We start from the raw sequence: 18816 nt of genomic DNA on the forward strand, positions 1-18816 counted from the left end.
GATCAAAATCAACAAGAATAGTGGCAAGACCATCCACGAACTATTGACAATCTCACTTTAAATTGCACGTTGTGAAGGATTAATTCGATATTATATTAGCTTTTTTAAAGAATAGGTCTCTTTTCCTTCCATCTGAAGTAAACCTCTCTGCCCCTTCTCCTCAAATGTATCCTCTTCTCACTCTTTCCTTCTTCTTAATCTTTCATTCTCTCTCTCTCTCTCTCTCTCTCTCTCTCTCACTAATGTTGATTTTCACCCCTTTGTTAATAAAACTCAGACAAGTGACAGTTACATCGTAATCATCGTAATGATGATAATCGCTATGTATAACGATCACATGAATCAATTAATTAGAAGGAATAGAAGGAAACCTTTAATAGCAAAGACTCAAAGAGCTACCTTGAATTATCACGGTTGAGTGACGGCGCCAGAGTACCGTCCCTATTCAGTCGGACGGAAAGTGCAAACAAATAGCGAACAAGCTCACCTAGGTTACCGTGTACGCTGCTTAATAAATTCGCCTTCTTGTCGCGCTCACAATAGATAATGTTCTTTTTCAATCACAATCTTGACTTGGGTTAATCAATGGCAACCGGGGAATTTCTCTTGCCCTTTCAACGTACGTTGGATTGATTTATAACGTGAAATCAATGTTAGGATTCGATTTGAAGAGGCGGAAAGAATCAGTGCAACTGTGGTCTGTGGGAGTGTTTTCTTCTGAACGTGGATCTTTTAAGGGACGGAAAACTAAAGTGATTTTGACAGTGTGAATTCTAGAGAAAGCAGGCCTGAGTCACTTCATGTTCATCGCCCAATGTTGCCGAGCGTCTTCAATGTGAATTGATGTGTCACATTAGACTCAACATCAATGAAAACGTACAGACAAAGTAATTATAATGGGGGAAATGTTACCGTAATACGAATATGACGATAACAGACTAACCATTTTCCAAGAGAGATGTCAACTTATCCACAGGAATGATCTAAGCATTCATATCTTGGACTTTAATATAAGAACCACTCGGTAAGTAACATTGTCTGTAACGACGTCTTTATTGTATTCCAATTTCAGTAAATGCGAGATAATATTTAGTAGTTATCAAATTAATTATTTTCTCCAATTGCTTATTATATCCAGTTTTAATGATGTCTGAATCGTGTATTTACTTCCAGTTGTACTGTACCCCTTTTTAGCATTAGGATTGCGATAAGGGTAATTCTTGCTTTAAAACAGACAAACACACATTTGAATCCATGCATATCAAACGCTACCGTCACGATGGACTTCCTACTACTAAAAAGTAAGCCTAATTTATAATTGCATAATACTTTCAAAATATTATACGGAAAATGCCTTTGGTAATGGGATGCTGTGGAAAAAGAAGTCATATACAACAAAAATATACGAGACAAAAAAAAAAACAAGAGAGAGAGAGAGAGAGAGAGAGAGAAAACAAAACATCTATTATAGTCGAAACCTAAATTCTGACAACCCAGTACAGGATTGACCGACTTCTTTTCGCTCCAATTTTAGGATTATTATACAAAAACCGGATGTTATGAATAAAAAATGTGTTTGCCAAAATGTCAGAATTAAGAATTCTAAGGTCTAAGGGGCAGAGGAAAGGCACTTACTTTCATAAAATGTGCTTAAAAATGTATGTCGGATAATGTCATATTCATTAGTGCTCCGACAATAGTTGCTCCATTCTGTCTTTCGTCAAAATATGGGTTAGGGATAGGATTGCAATTAGGTCTCATTTTAGGTTTAAGGTTAGGTTTAAAGTTCCATCCAGCATGCCTAGGGTTAAAGGTTAACCCATTGCCTACGAAGACCAGGTGGCTCCTGTATTAAGTTTGTAGGGATGAGAAGATCCAGTAGTCAATGGCTTAAGAATTCGCTTAGTGTTGGATAATGACCGCAGAGAAATTGTCGCTGGAGCAATTGCGTTTTACAGGCGCGTACGCAGGGGGGGGGGGGGGGGGGGAGGGGGGGGGGGGAGGGGGGAGGGGGGGGGGAGATTTTTGAGGAAAACCACCCCCTTTCGTAATTTTTTTGATTTAAAAAAAAAATTGTGGTAAAAGATGACCCATACATCAGAACTTACCCATCCCCCCCCCCCCCAACGAAACGAAATCTCGATAGGCCAAATTTTCAAATTTTGAGACCCCCCAAAATAAATTTATGTCCTCTTACCCCCCCCCCCCTCCTACCCCGCTTTTTCAGCGGTCGGCTGAGTCGTTGCGAAATTTTCAAATTTTAACCCCCCCCCCTCGAAAAAAATCCTGTGTATGCGCCTGGCGTTGTACATAATATTTTCATGTAATTAGAAGATAGTTAGCACACCACATACACTACATACAATAGGGAAAACACGATGACATCGTCTTTTAGAATAGTTTTGTTTGTCACATGATTCCAGTAAAGATTTTAAATCATGTTAATGTGTAATTTAAAAGCGGGAACAATTAATTTTATGGATTATTGCATATCATCATATGGACCCCTGCAAGTTTTCGAAGAATATAACATCAATAAAACTCCAATCTATGGTAGACTGTACAATTACTTAATATAATCGCGGATTCATTTTTTCCACGTACCCATGTTAGTGCCTTCTTAACTAACCTCTATCTTAAATTTCCCAACAGGTCTAAAACTGATGTTCATTATTAATATTCAAGCTACCCGCTCTAAAGAGAATACCCTTGTCCCGTTTAATACTTTATTTTCACGAAGACCTCCGCAAATCAATAACAATTAAAATCTCTATCGTTGTTAGGGAAACAGCTTGTAAGAACACCTGTCTACATCGTTTTTCTTTTCACTTGTCTTTCAGATACTAGCGATCGATGGATCTTGACCCAGGAAAACGATGAAGTCAGCGACACTGCGACTCCCTTGAACACCAGGCCCTGATCATGCGTAGCAGACGACAAGTGAGTTCACTATGATCGACTCCGATGAGCAAACACCCGCCCTTGCGCATCACATGACGTGGATTCACAACTTCCCCAAATGTGACAGCTGCGTCACCATGAACGCAGCCGGGAGGGGGCGTCACCCACTTGGTCATCGCTATCCAGTTGCCATGGTATCGGATGAGTCGTCACGTGGATTAAACCAAGGTGCGAATTTTCTCCCAGGTATAGTGCAAGGGAGATCGTTGGAGAGGAAACAGAGGCTTGAGGTTGGTTGCAAACAGTGTCGCAGCGATGTTAACAAGACATCGAGGGATCACAACATGCAATTACCACATCCGAATACGTCAAACCACCTACCCCACATATCAACTGGTAACCGATCAAATGGCAACTTAAGTCCCACAACACAATTCAAAATGGGTATCACTAGAGCTCAGCAACGGCTTGCCAAGTCGTTAGATTTAGACGAACACAGCAAGATGAATGTTAAAAGACGTGTAAGTTTGCCATCACTTACGTCTGATAACTTACAATTAACTTCCGGTAGCTCTGGAACGTCGGCTTCAGACAGCGGTGTGTATGACGTCACACAAGAGGAAGATGACGTAACACTCCTGAGCCGGGTATCGCTCGAGGAAACTGACTCCGACGACGAACAAAATAACTCTAATCTAACAATTGATCCATTTCCGTATCAATCAGAACGATCGCCATACGAAAGCGATGTCGATTGGCCGCACCCGAAGCCACCAACACCAATCAAGCCAAAGAAGAAAAAGAAAAAGAAACCGGCACCTCCACCTCCGCCGAAGCCTCGTCCGAAGAAAGCAAAGAAAGCGTATGTTAAGCGGAAGCCTCCGATCAACTTCGCCGCTCTCCGCCGGCATGAGCAAGAAGTCGCAAGACGTCTCCCGATCAAGAAGCAGTTCCTCTATTCGAACGCCCTAGAATCTGAACTACAGAGTTATATCCCACCCCGAATACCCGGTGGCAGACTCAAAACTGTCTACAAACGAACGCAAACAGGAGATATCATGATCCCTGAAGATCCAATCACGGTTGAATATACTGAGCTTAAAAACGAAACGGAGGAGGACAATGTGTCACCGTGGCAGAGGCGGAGAACAGAGGCGCTACAGGCCTTCCTAGAAAGGAGGAGAAAGTTACAGAAGCGCGTTTCGTCACGCGATAAGAGAAATCGCGTTCGGTTCATTTTGCCGCCTGGTCATATCGATAGTGCGAGCGAGAAAGACGATGATGAAGAAAAGTCTGACGATATTGATCATGGGAGTCGAGCCGGCATTGACGAACTGGACAATGACGATTCACCTCAAGGAAACGACGGGGAAGGCGCTCAACCATCTCGCGTAAGCCTTGTCGTTGAGGAAGCCCTACGCACACTCGAGAGCACACCATCTCAAAAAGATTCCGATGAATTGGTTCAAAACTGGTTGCAGACGACAAAAGACGATAGTATCAATGATCGCAGGGTAGTCGAAAGAACAAGCATCACCGATCAATTTGTTAAACTACCGTAGATATCCGAAACTATATCGGCATCTCCGATGATTTCCGACAATCCTTCTCGACAATTACTTGACGCAAGCAATATGACTGTGACCGTAACTGAAGTTATAGATAAAACTGGAGTATCATAAATATTATGCATGTATAGATTACCGCGGCCTTCAACATTGTGTTGTTATGTAGTATTGATAACGCAGGGTGCAAACAATTATTAATGTGAGTTTGTCGCTATTAGATGAGATTACTGTTTTCTACCCCTTTAAAATGCTCCTGTATAGTATCTATAATATTATTTAACAAGCTTTTATATGTTTCATAAGCGTATGGTGGGGGGGGGGTGCAGCCCTTCTACGCTGATTATCGGTTTGTTGTTGTTGAGATTAATGGCGTTTCCATCGATGGCATTGGCAAGGTGGTCTATTTGTATCTTTACACCTGTTATAATCTTTCAGACAAATTACAGTTAGTGAACTGAGTGCCCTCCCCCCGGTTTTTTTTGGGGGGCGGGGGAGGGATGCCTCCTTATTATGTACACAAAGACAATCGAAATCGAAGTGCATTTTACGATAATAGAATTTATAATCATTGACCAACATTATTTTTAAATACTAGTAATAATAATCACCAGAAATTCATTAAACTGGCATATTTAGCGCCATCTGTCGTCATATACATGTACATGTACCTTCATATTCTGCAGATAGATACATGATTAAAATTGTATTATGTCTCATAAGCATCTTGTAAAAGAATTAGTGTCTATAAAATTGAATATGTGAGTTAGCTGAGATATTAAGATCAAAGTATTATTTTATGTGCAAATAATATGATTGAAAAACAATACTGATCACATTGTTTTGAACGAGATAATCATCGAAATATAAATGCTTTGCAACATGCATTGTGAAAACTTCAATTTTATGCATCTCTAAAGATTTTATTCGTTAGTCTAAGTTACATCCTAGTGTGTTCATTACAAAACGAGGAATTCGGCAGTGATTGGGATGGTTGTTTGATGAAACGTACAAACACGTGGAATTATTGAGCAAAATATTACGGCACTGTTTGACATATAAAGATCACCCCCTCCCCCTCTCCCGGCCGCCCATTTTCTCGCTTTTCGTCATTTTCACGATATACCAGTGAAACACTGCCATGAGTCGTCCCTCATTGGTGCAGAGGCTGGTTCGTTGTTTTCGCTTGGCATGATAGATAGAAATTATGATAACATAAAGCATTAAGAATACTATGTCCCTTTTGCAGCCAACATCAATTTCTGTAGAACTTTGCAGGAATTATGAATATGTCATGTTTGTCCTATCCGTGAAATTTAAACGTTAGCAGTGTCCTAATTTTCAAATTATGCAAGGAAACCCGTTTACTTTCTAGACTTCACTGTCAGACACTATTGAGTGACTGACTGACTTTTTTCCCTTCTCTTTGGTGATAACATACATAAAGTGAGCTGTAAAGGGTTCGTGAACATTTTGTCTACATCAATAACCCAATTCTTGTAATGGCCAAAATTAAACTGATTGAATCTTTGCGCAACACAAAACGTACATGTACGACCATTCGGTACAAGGGTCTGAAAAATCATATTAATACTATAGTCGATTCGACAACTAATGGTCGTTATTTTTCCCACTTTTAGACATTAGACATGTTCAAGCCCTTCCGTTTTTAAGGGAAGTTCTAAAGTATTATCTTTCAAATGCCGTTGGAATATAACCTTTTCATTTTTGGTGCCTGCAAATGGGACATTATAGTACCTGTAAATGGAGGGGACGATTTTCCCACATGCGGACCCCATAATGTTTTGCCAATAAACTGTACACGTGCAAAAGTGCTACCATTCATTCTCACAAACATGGCACTCTCTTAGGCCTTCACTAATCTCATCATTACAAGGATCCTGCTGTGGCATATACAATTTCAGCACTGAATTATAAAGCCGATTTATTACAAGAACAAGGTGTGGGTTGAGATTTTATATTGCTAAGCAAATTTGTATTCCTTTCAATTTTGTCAGAAAATCTGACAGTTAACAATAGACTAGGATGCGTTTATTTTTTTAAATAATTTATCTACTTAAAAAGGTTTCTGGATATAAAAAAAAACATTCGCGGCCAGAGGGTAGATTTGCAGATTCTTTTACAATCATTATGTATTTACTTGATACATTGTACGAAGATAAACGTATATGAAAATATGAATATCACATTAGCAGTACTAATACCTTTTTAAATATTCCAGCAATTACAAGGTTTGTAAATAAGACAAGATTAACAACACGTGTATTCAGAAATGAATTGAATTCAAACCCCCGAGATAAGAGAAGAAAAGCATTGAGAGGAGATCTGGGTAGGGGAGAGAGAGAGAGAGTGAAAGAAAGAGAGAGAGAGAGAGAGAGAGATTGATAAATTGATAAACTAAGCATACAACAACAAAAGCACACAAACAAAAACAAAGACAAGGACAATGATAAGCACAAACCCCAGAGCTAATTACAAGTTTAATCTAAGATTTACCGCAAATTTCACCCGACACCAGCCTTATATCAATGTACCACCTTCATTCGATACCCCTGCAATAACCACACGGAACATAATAGTTTACAAAACATGAGTTTGAGCGTCAGTTAAAGTCTAAAGATCTCTCGATTTCGAGGTCAAGATTTATGTGAGAAAACAGGCGACAGTTTTGCTTTATATATTTTATAAAACAGTCGACGTCATTGCGATGATCGTTGACCTTCGCCGTTGTCGGATAATATTCCCACACGTACTTTGGCACCTGCTCTCTGAAGGTGACCAGCAACACGAATATTATTCCAGATTATACACTTCGCCTATCAATATTTTTTTTATTTCATCATTATTTCGTGCTGGACTTTTCATTTCTTAATGGGAGAGAATAACTAATATGAATATTGGGTTATTGAAACATACCATGAAAAGTGTAAACACACTTTACTGAAACAAGTATTATTGTCAATTTCTGTACTGCTAGATTCAACAGTCAGTAGGTCCATGGTCAAATATAATAATGTTTGTTGCGTGCTTACATGTGGTTATGTCTCATGTGATGATTTACCTTTTTCCTTTTTTAACAGAAACATTGTGTGTGATTTTCCATTGTCTATTTCCGCTCTGCGAATAAAAAGGGTTGAAAGCACAATTCATTTATTTCTTTATAATTTTGATATTCTGATCTAAACGCTTGTCTAAATGTTTGTTATTGAACAGATTAACCAACTCTTTTCCAGGGGGAAGATGTAATTCAAAAAACAAATTAATTTTAAAAAGCCCAAATTATCATTATTGTTATTATCATTACAAAAAATAAAAAAATTGGTTTATTTAGTAAGAGGAGGAGGGAGATGGGGGGGGGGGGGTCAGAGGTTTTATGAACTCCTATTATAAAACCATGATTGTATTTGATGATTGAGAAGTTACAAGACCATTTGAGTGGGTCAGGGACGATCATGACTTCGGTAGAATCATACCGATACAACAACCCCCCCCCCCCCCTCTCCCTTGAAAAAAAAATATCTTAAATTATTGCAATGGCGTATCCGAAATCGCTTTACAGTGAGACGAAATACCGCCCCCTCTAATCTGAGGAGGAGAAGTGCACATTTATCTGGGTTGTGTCACTACAGACCAAATGCAAGTTGTATCGACTTTATGCCCAAAACCCTCAATTGTTGGCGGGCCGGGGGGGGGGGGGGGGGTTACAAGAACTTTACTAGCTAATTCAGTGCTGGATACGACACTGGTTATTAGGAGGGGGCACGGTTAAGTGACCCAATATTTACTGACCCGTCATTGGAAAATGTGAAGTGTTTATGAACAGGACTGGTCTGATTTCTAACAAACGGTACTTGTCCTTCGTTACGCCATAGGTCAATGATATTGTATTCATGTTTGAAGTCTGGCCAAAAGAAAATGATCATCTCAATGGGGTCAGATTACGTAAATAGTGTGTGTGTGTGGGGGGGGGGGATTGGTAGGGAGAACCAGTCTAGCGAACCAAAAACAGGTGCACATTAATCATACCTTTCAACAACAAAAAAGGCGCCAAAATTGGACTCGATGAAGTTAAGATTTGCTAAGCATGGTCATCATTTCTGTTTTCCCATAAAGTAACGAGCAAATTGTCTATATCTGCATTCATTTATACACGTATTAACCATTCCCCTTTATTAAAGCTATTTTTGCGTGATATCCATGTAGTACACGCTTTCTATGATACCTAGGAATCATGTACCATCACGATATTCATGATCAGAACCATCCCAATAAATCTCACCACCAGCATTATCATCACCGTCGTCATCATGTTCTTCATAATAATCACCGTCATCATCATCACCATGATCATTATCATCATCATTAACATCTTCATGATCATCAACACCTTCTTCATCAACAACATATTCACCATCATCATTATCATCATCATTACCTCGATCGTCATCATCATCTTCATCATCAACATCATCTTTATCATCATCATCGTCATCACCATCATCATTACCATCAACATCACCACCATCATCATCATCCTAATCATCGTCGTCATTACCATCACCACCATCATCATCATCATCATCATCATCGTCATCATAATCATTCTCTTTTTCATAATCATCTTCATTTTGCGTCGTCATCATCCTTTGAAAGATCATTTTACTAAGTCTATATTGCAACTTGCGTGTTTTATAACTATCATCCTCATCATCATAATCATCATCGTCATCATAATCATCATCATCGCCATTATCATTATCACCATAACTCTCATGTTTAAAACACTAATTTGACAGTAGAGTTATAAAAATGCATGATATCCCTTTCCCACGTTCCAAATAACAAACAATTTGTGAGATCGTGGTTTAGCATGTTAAAGTACATGTTTTATTTTAAATTGAAGCGAGCCCGCTTTATTTTGTATTAATTTACAAGATTTTCTTATTTCAATCACATATCATTACAAAACAAGTCCATAAAAATATTACTATTTACATACTAAAAAAGGTCAAAGTAATAAAGAAGAGGAAATAGGATAAGTATAAGTGATATTCAAGTTTCAAGATAAATACTGTGATTTCAATTAAATTTAGGTTCCACAATTGTAACTACATCACAATAATCTCTTACTTTTTGTTTCTAATGTTGTTTTAAAGATATATGATATAAAAAACGAATTATATATATATTTTGACTAATGTTGGAAATATATAAATGAGTTTCTAGTACAACTTTGTATTGCACACGAGCTGCAATGTTTATAAGAAGTTTGAAAACATGTAAATCTAAACAAAATCTAAGATTTGTTTGCTATAATCATGGCATTTTCTCTAAAAAGATATTTACATGCATTATGATCCAATGACAGACGTGTAAAACCAAAGAAAAATACTAAATGCATTCCTTTTCAAACATAGACAAAATACTATGAAACGAAATCACGCCTTCTTTTTTTGTTTACACCTACACAGTTATATATACATTGATTTGACGTATTACGATGCCCAAAGGCACAAATATTGCATAACAATTGCAGCTTTACTTATTCATTTTTGAAAGAATAATAAACTCCTAGATAAATATCAATTTACAAAATTATTTTCACTATAATATTAGTAATCAATATACAAAAGGACTCACGTTTTACAGATTTGATGAAACCTCTAGATTTGCAAATGTAAACCTTGAGAGATAAGGGGATGAGTGTTTTTTGTGTGTGCGTGCGTGTGTGTTATTTGGTTTTTACAGACGTGTATCAATTATATATGATTATTTACTTTGGGACCGACCTTTTAACAATCTAGCTTCGTTCTTTTCAACTGATAAATTAGAACAAGAGCGGTGACAGAGAAATTATTCACATCATAATAATATATAGCCGTTAATTTGTAAGGTACAGGTCATTATCAAATTTACATTTTATAATACAAAAGTTTATGATACAAATACATTTACATTCCACAATACCTGTCATACCGTACACACAATAAAACACATGCTAATTGATTCGTCGTCATTTGCAATTCTTCTCTCTTTTTGTCTCCTCTTTACTAGAATATCTTTTAAAGAATATTCTAGCATACGAAAAAGACAATAAATTAGAAATTCAAGTTCAGCCAAACAATGTGCCACCTATTCATTCTCCCCCAAATAGTGACGTCCGCTAATGATACATTATCTGATATATTATATTACGATATAAAGTATTATCACATCAGAAAATATGATCCGATTCGGAAGGAAGTGCAACACGGATGAAGATAGAGTGAGGAAGATATATATATATTATCCCGACACGGCACTCATATCCTTTGGCAAGATATTAACCTACATTTGCTACTCTTCACCCAGGTGTTAAAATGGGTACCCGGTAGGATGCGACCGTCATTGCTGGTCAAACAGTTTTTAAGCGTCAAGTAACACCTGGTTGGAATGCTCCCCAGGGAGTGGAGATTGTGCACACAGTATGTGTGGGCAGGTATTGAATCCAATGACCTGGGTAATAGTACATCTTTAAAGCGCTTAGAGACATCGTAGATGTATTAAGAGCTATATAAAAGCGGAATATTATTATTATTATTATTATTATAGATGTATAGATAGATAGATAGATGGAGAGAGAGAGCGAGAGAGCGAGCGAGAGAGAGAGAGAGAGAGAGAGAAAAGGGGGGGGGAGAGAAAGAAAGAAAGAAAGAATGAGAGAGAGAGAGGGGGGTGCAAAATGGAAAACTGGAAAGGATTGGAAATAAATAATTAATATAATATAGAAGGTTAATACGATTGAAGAGGACGAGATGTGACAACAGGAGAAAATGAAAAAAGACAAGAAAATGAACGGGAAGGGATAAAGAGAGAATAATGTATTTGATATTGATATTATGTACACATCAGTAACACATTTCGTTATACTATTGGAAATATTATATTTGGGTATTTAGGTAATCAAAACGCTTGCAAATTATATCACATTGAAACAAAATCAATGATAAGTTCAGTCATGCACTGCTTTGCTATCACCCCCCTCCCCTCTCCCCGTCCATTTCTCTCGCTTTTTTCTTCTTTGCCATGAGTCCTCCCTCACTGGTGCAGAGATTGGTTGGTTGTTTTTGCTACCACTGCTTGGCATGTGGACTCCATCTACCTTGCAACTTTAAATCTTTTTATTCTGCGTCCCTGCTCGTCTCTTTTCACTTTTGTTCAAAATCTATCATTTTTTCAATCCTTCACAAAGTGTTCCCAGGCCTTTAACGATATATGGATGAATTGTTTATGATAATAGATCATGTTTATTTATCGTAAGATCTTTTTTCTTCTGATTAATGTCAAAGTGAATGCGCTTATGGTTTAAATAAAGGGGGGCATCCACAAAACCTAATCGGAAGGGGCACGCAAAAATTTATACGTGCATGATGTGGGGTTGCCCCGATAGATTGGATGTGCGCCTCTTATACCTCTCTGGCTACGCATCTGTGTGGTGTTTTTCTTCTTTCTCCATCTCTTTTTTAATTCTGCATTATAGGTGATAACGATGTTACACCCGGTGCTTTTATGACATAAGGCACGGGAAAAAAGATTAGAGAAAGTGTGACCATCGGTGGAAATATCTCGTTTGCATCGGCGGCCGATTGGGAGCTCTCTAGCGGGTGGATCCTGTCTCGTTTGTACGGAGGTTAGATGAGGATCGTTGTCGATCAATGCCGGTTGACCGTAGGATGAACTTGAGGAGGGTGGAAGGTTGAGGGATCTCATCCAGATGACCTCGTACCATCATCCGAAAGATGACGTTAAAGTGAGGATGCTTGAAGCTGTAGATGAGAGGGTTGACGCAGGAATTAGCCATGAGGAGAACGCCGGCATAGACGTCCGCAATGCTCTTCACAGGGATGGTGAGTGTGATCGGGTAGGGCAGGATACACAAGAAGAAGGCACAAACCACGTAGAACAGGTTCTTGGTGATCTGGATCTCGCGTTTGTTGCGGGACTTCCGGGCTTGCGTTTCCAGGGTGCAGTTGTGACCTTTCTCGGTTATTTTGATGGAGGAGCCGTTAACGAGTTCACGAGTGGAGGCAGCGTCACTAGGCTTGGTGTGGTTGTTGCTGTAGAAGACCTGAAGACGACGGTTGTGACGCCTGACATGGACGTAGATCATCGCGTAGCACACGATGATGGTGATGAAGGAGATCAAGAACGTGAGAGCGACGATGTAGTCGTTGATGTAGACAAGTTCATGGTCATCATCCCAAAAGCACACCTTGTATGCCTCTGAATATCCAAGCTTACCGATTCCCAGAGAGGGTGGCAAGGCAAACGCCATGATGGGGTAGAACCACGCGAAGAACACCATCAGACCTAACTTGACAGGGCTGTAGAGTTTGCAGTAGTTGTCCCGCGGGTTTACGATCAAGTAGGCACGGTTGATAGCTATGAGGGAAAGGTTGACCAGTGTAGCTCCTAGACACACCATGGTAATCCCACCAGCCACGGTACAGAATCCTGAAGGAAGTGGCCATCCAGACCTGCTTAGCATGGACACCGCGTTGAATGGCAGGAAGAGACAGTTGAGCAAGTCGACGCAACTGGTGTTTAGAACGAACACATTAGTCGCCGTCTGTAGCTTGCGGGAGAGGTTGACGGCAACGATGACCATGAGGTTGCCTACCAGACCAACGACTGAGATCAAGATAAAGATAATACCGATGAAGACACGTTGTTTGTAGTCTGTAAGTTCCCATTCTGTCTCGTTACCAGCCGGTGTGGTATTTAAGAACACGGTGCTCATACTTGGTATCGTTGAATTCATGTTGTTAGGTGACTGTAATCTTTTCAGCAGACCAGATCCCTGTGAAGAATTAACATGCCAAACAAAAAATGTTATTCACAAAATTTCGTATTCAGTACGAATGGAACCTGTTTTTTTCTTCAATATTCACCACCTTTCATTTCATTTATGTAAGATTATAGCGCATTCCATAGTATATCACGTTTAAACAATATTTTTTTGTATATACCCGGACATTAATGTTCATTAAACGATGAAATCCTGTTTCAGCGTAAATGGTAATAACAATTTTTCGGAAAAATGACCTCTTTAAAGTGCCTAAGTTAAAAATTCTGATTCATTTACAATACCAACTGGAAGTTGACAAAACTTGGTTAAAACGCTGGGAATGGGTCTTTAAAAAAGAGATTGCGAATAACATAATCGGTTGTTTCATCCATATTAGGCGGAAGGCACTCTTGTTAATTTGATTCCATTTACAATCTTTCATCAATCAGCTAATTTAATATTTACTAGTTTGCAATACGAAGTGTTTTGCACAACCAATCAAAAGAAATTGACAGCTTAATATATTTCTCAAACTTCGGTCATCTTATAGTACGTGCGTTTTCTAAATGGGCTTACACTCAACAACAAAAAAAACAGCAAATTGGCACTTAAGACACAAGATTGAAATCGCTTTGCTTTATCATTAAAGTCTTCACTTAAAGGTACTATGTCCCATTTGCAGGCCAAAAAAATGAAAAGGTTAAATTCCAACTACATTTGAAAGATAATACTTATTTAGAACTTCCCTAAAAAAGGTGGGGCTTGAAAATGTCTTCAAGTGGGAAAATAATGACTATTAGTTGTCAAATCGACTTTAGGGCTACAGAGCCCAAAAGTAATAGTCTTGATTTTCAGACAATTGTACCGAATGGTCATACGTTTTATGCTGCGCAAAGATTCAATCAGTTTAATCTTGGCCATCACAAGAAGTGGGTTATTGATGTAGACAAATGCTCATGTACCCTTTACAACTCTTTTCATGTATGTTATTACCAAAGAAGAAAAAAGCCAGTCAGTCACTCAATAGTGTCTGACAGTGAAGTCTAGCAAGTAAACGGGTTTCCTTGCATAATTTGAATATGAGGACACTGCTAACGTTTAAATTTCACAGATAGGACATATGTCATGACATATTCATAATTCCTGCAAAGTTCTACAGAATTTGAGGTTGGCTGCAAAAGGGACATAGTACCTTTAAGATATGTTTGTGAATTAATGCCACTAGCTGAATGTTCTAATCCTTATTTCAACTATTTCTAAAAAGGTTAAAAGTTGCGAAAGATGTGCCGATCCACTTTAAAAAGATATGTGTATTATTAAAATGTCGCAATGAGAAAACCTTTAAAAAGTAGCCAATCAAAAATTATTGTAGAGCGAGAACTTACCAAACAATCCACAAACCAAGAAGAAAAGGAAACAAAAAATCCACGATTGAGAGCTCGGTTTACATCGGACTATCACCAGGTGCTCCTGCGCTCGTGATGAAAGCTGGACTGAAGTATTTTGGACGATGAACCAACTTTCATAAAATTTAATGAGGGAACACCATCGGTTTAAAACAACCTGAAACCAGGGTTTGTTGTAGGCCTACCAGCATAGGGCGGATTTGATTTCAGTAACATGCGGGATACGCTTTCATGAGTGGCTTTTGTAAACCATCATGTGCTCGTCACCGGGTATTGACTCTGTATTAAAGGGCGTTGATACCACCAGGACGTACCGAAAGGGAGGGTTGGGGAAGAGGGGCAATGGGCAGGTGGGGGGGGGGGGGGGCACGGTAGTATGCAATTTCTTATGAGATTGCGGAAAGAGGTCACCTGATCTTCCTGATTTTTCCCCTGTAAATATTGTAAACTTTGACGAAGTTTTTATATCACTTAACTATGTTTTCACAAGATAATTATTTAATTAAGGCCCCGGCGCCCGCACACGAAAAGCAGCAACATTATTTAAAATAGAAAAAGTTTTGACCCTTGACTATGACAGTGGTGTGTTAAAAAAATGCATATCTCTTTAAAACCTCCCCATTCTGCTCATGCGCATAAATTAATATACACGTGAATATGGAAATATATAAGGTCCATAACATGGATATGCATATGTATTGATGGGACTTACCTTGAGTGTTAGTTACTAATGTCTCTGTATAACAATATGTTGTAGTCATTGTATCTATGTGAATGTTTAATCTTTGTTCAATGAAAGATCAAATCAAAATCAAAATCGAACCTTAATTCGTTCATTCCCCCCTTATTTTGTTGGGGGGGGGGCGGGGGCGGGGTGTGGGGGCGGGGGGCGGGGGCGTAAATCGCATCGGTCTATCCAGAGTCGAAAAAGATAGTGAGACACAGTTTCTTTAACTCTTTTTTGTTTTAATAGAAGGCAACAGCCCACTCCCCCTCCTGTATCCATTCATGGGCATAGGAATGAATAAATCATTTTCTTTGGGAAAATTGAAACTTTCGGACTGATTTCAATATAGTTATTTTGCGAACAGCGATGGCATCAAAGCCTTAATGCCGAAGCAAACTTATTTCCAATATTCCATGTAAAAAAATTAAGAAAATACTGCACAAGATCATAATGAAATAGAAGAAGGTGTTAAATGAACTTGTTTTCTGATGACCATTGACGTGTAGCAAACTAATTCAAACATATAATGTTCATTTTGAAGTTGCACTTTCCATTATCCGTAACGACTTTAAAAACACCAACAAATACCTCGCGCGAGACTGTTCTCCCTATATACATGATATAAATCATGTTCTGATTACGTAATATCTCTCTGTAATATGTTTACATTTCAAATGGTGATGGGCGAGGCTATTGAAATTGCTTACGGCTGATTTCTAGAAAGTCTTTGCGATCGTGTTACCCTTTAAAAACTATTGAAAGCAACCAATTTTAAAGGTAATACAAAGTTTTGGAAAATTTCGAAAATTGGGTGGATAGTGACTCTTTACAAATTTGATATATGTGGATACCCCTGTGGATGTATTATAAACACTAGAAAACTAAGCCCATAAAACACTTCTGGTTTCGAGATAAATTGAATATACAAATTTACCGGTGCTCCCGGTAAATTATTTAAAAAAAAATTCAAATAGCGCCTACGGCTGTACAATGGAAGCTGCGTCCATGAAAATATCAGAATATGTATAGTTGTGATATATAGTTTCCAAACAGGAATAGCTAATCGGTTGATTTTAGTCATTAAACATTGTTTTATAGCTTAATTAATATCTTGACCTTGAGAGGGAGCTATACAACATAAAGAGTTTATTATTTACAATTTCATCACTTTACACTCGATTTCAACCGCGACAACGATCACTGAATATTGTTGGATCGCATATGCTTCCAATATGTTCATTTCAACCAAATTCATGACCCCATACCAAAACTTTGTATTACCTTTAAGGCTGGAGTTGTAACTCAACTCATCCCTAACACCATTTTTGGGGTCGTTAAAAATAATTTGCAAGGATTTCGCAGGTATTCATTTATGACTGCAACAGAGAGTGGAGAGAATGATTTGTCAAGCGAATTGTCATAAAACCTCAGGATGCGTTAGTACAGAACTCGGACTTGATGATGGTCTACTTTCCCATGTCAGAGTAGCTAGGTAATGACCTTGTTTGAAGGTTAGTTAAGTGCATCAAAAGCCTTTACAGAATCGAATGGACAAGAACTGATTTCACACGTCACTGATAAATCAGGGATTTCCTAGTAATAGAATCTCGGTTGAGGGCCCTTTCTCCACTTAAACCTCTCTTAGTACCATGACCATGCCACATGACATTGACCCAGTATAGTACAATAGCATGTCCAAACTTTCTGTCTTGTAGAAACATTAACGCGTTTCTAAACACCCCCAAACAAAAATAAAAAAATATATAGATATACACAAACTCCAAAGGAGACAAATCGGCGTCATCATGCCTGAATTTCTCAGTCAAATGTTCTAACAAAAGTATTTTCCCCCTTCATGTTGTGCGTTAGAAAGAAAACAAAAAGAGATGTCCGATAATCATGTATATGATACATGATTGTGTACTACAGTACGCGACAGTATGTTTCGCCAGTCAGAAATGTCTAAACTTTAAAACTTCCTGACTTCATTAATGCATGTCCGATTCCGTTCAATATGCTTCACCAATCAGAAACAGATCTCTGATTCTGTATCTCTGATTTTCTGCTCTCCTTCAAGGAAACTCAGATGGATCTTTCATTTAAAACTGGTTTACAGCGTACACGGATAAATTCATGTGATTTTTGTTTCTTATTCTGTTCGAACTTTCACCCAATCTTGATTTACTTGCTCTCCCTCAAGGCAACTTGCTACAATGTTCAAATGTTAAAGGTAAAGACCAGTATTGGAAACGCCCCAATTTCAAAAAAATGAAATGGAAGCTCTCATTACCAATCATGTGAAAGAATATGTTTTGACTAATACATGATGATAAAAAAATTGCCGGGAAACCGCCTACTAATTCATATATTTGGTAAATTTGTTTCTCTCATGGTCTGTGAGAGATATAGGGTAGTCCCATATACATCTTTCTGTGTATAGCGCTTGTAACTTTACGAAGAATGGGCCAAATTTCTTATCATTTTGATGATTCCAGAACCTTGCAGATGCTAGATGCTAGATGATCAACCTTTTCTGATCGATTCCACAACGTTTCTTTCACAATGCAATCGCATGACCATAACTGGTCTTTACCTTTAAAATTGCTCTCCCATTCACACAGGGGTCGGGTGTAACCTGGCAGAGTTCATCAAGTGTTTTAATCGTGAAACAGGACTCCACTTCAAGAAACATCCTGCCCGTAAAACAACATGAATCGATCTTACAGCTTCCAGAATCGCCTGGTCGTATTAGTTTTCTTTATCCTACATCTTAAAAAAAAAAGTAATACTAAAGGCGCATAAGTTGTAATGTGTAAAGAAGAAATCTGAGACATAAACTCCATAAGCTCCATAAAATATCCAAAACAAGTGTGGGGCAGACAAGTGAGAGTTAGTTTAAATCCAGTCATTGCTCCCACTTTCTGTAAGAACATTGCTATAAAGTTTAATGCTATTCTATAATTACCTTGCTTGTGTTCAGACTTCTTTTGACTTGAAGGTGATCGCAGGGTATTCACCTTCACAAGTCCAATTAACACGATCGCAATTACTTTCGAAAAATCAACTCAAGCGCTATTCCAATACCCTATTGTTATGATTGTAAACCCTGTGGCCCGAATTCACAAAGCAAGGTTTGAGCTCAGACCAAGGTTTGTCGTCAAACCTCCTTTTGTTTCGCCAAACCTCCTTTTGTTCTTTACAAACCAGGTTTGTAAAAAACGCGTAAAAACGCGTCATGACGTACGAAAACCAGTTTGTCGACAAACCTTCTTTGTGAATTCGGGCCAATATGTTCGGATTACGTAATACGTCATTGTCATGTTCGGACTTTCCAATGGGTGACGCACAAGGCTACTGAAATTGTCTCAT

General features: G+C 38.4%; 2 protein-coding genes across 3 annotated transcripts; one reads left to right on the top strand and one right to left on the bottom strand.

The window, feature by feature from the left end:
- Positions 1-548: 548 nt before the first annotated feature.
- Positions 549-5368, top strand: LOC100893262. The gene is made up of 2 exons (XM_003725785.3): positions 549-1024; positions 2841-5368. The coding sequence occupies exon 2, from the start codon at positions 2952-2954 to the stop codon at positions 4461-4463; it is 1512 nt and encodes a 503-aa protein (XP_003725833.2). The 5' UTR covers positions 549-1024; positions 2841-2951; the 3' UTR covers positions 4464-5368.
- A 5783-nt stretch (positions 5369-11151) lies between these two features.
- On the bottom strand, positions 11152-18519 carry LOC584038 (alpha-1D adrenergic receptor). 2 transcript variants are annotated; one of them, XM_030977265.1, is made up of 2 exons: positions 18413-18519; positions 11152-13326 (listed from the first exon to the last, which is right to left on the bottom strand). In XM_030977265.1, the coding sequence occupies exon 2, from the start codon at positions 13285-13287 to the stop codon at positions 12124-12126; it is 1164 nt and encodes a 387-aa protein (XP_030833125.1). In that variant the 5' UTR covers positions 13288-13326; positions 18413-18519; the 3' UTR covers positions 11152-12123. The 2 variants fall into 2 exon arrangements, with proteins under 2 accessions (XP_030833125.1, XP_789015.1); XM_783922.5 differs by lacking the exon at positions 18413-18519 and adding an exon at positions 14700-14860.
- Positions 18520-18816: the final 297 nt, after the last annotated feature.

This window comes from Strongylocentrotus purpuratus, unplaced genomic scaffold (assembly GCF_000002235.5).
Source record: "Strongylocentrotus purpuratus isolate Spur 01 unplaced genomic scaffold, Spur_5.0 spur5_scaffold_9, whole genome shotgun sequence".
NCBI classification, from domain to species: domain Eukaryota; kingdom Metazoa; phylum Echinodermata; class Echinoidea; order Camarodonta; family Strongylocentrotidae; genus Strongylocentrotus; species Strongylocentrotus purpuratus.

Coding starts and splice junctions, on each gene's coding strand:
- LOC100893262 (XM_003725785.3), top strand. CDS start 2,952: ATGATCGACTCCGATGAGCAAACACCCGCCCTTGCGCATCACATGACG.
- LOC584038 (XM_030977265.1), bottom strand. CDS start 13,287: ATGAATTCAACGATACCAAGTATGAGCACCGTGTTCTTAAATACCACA.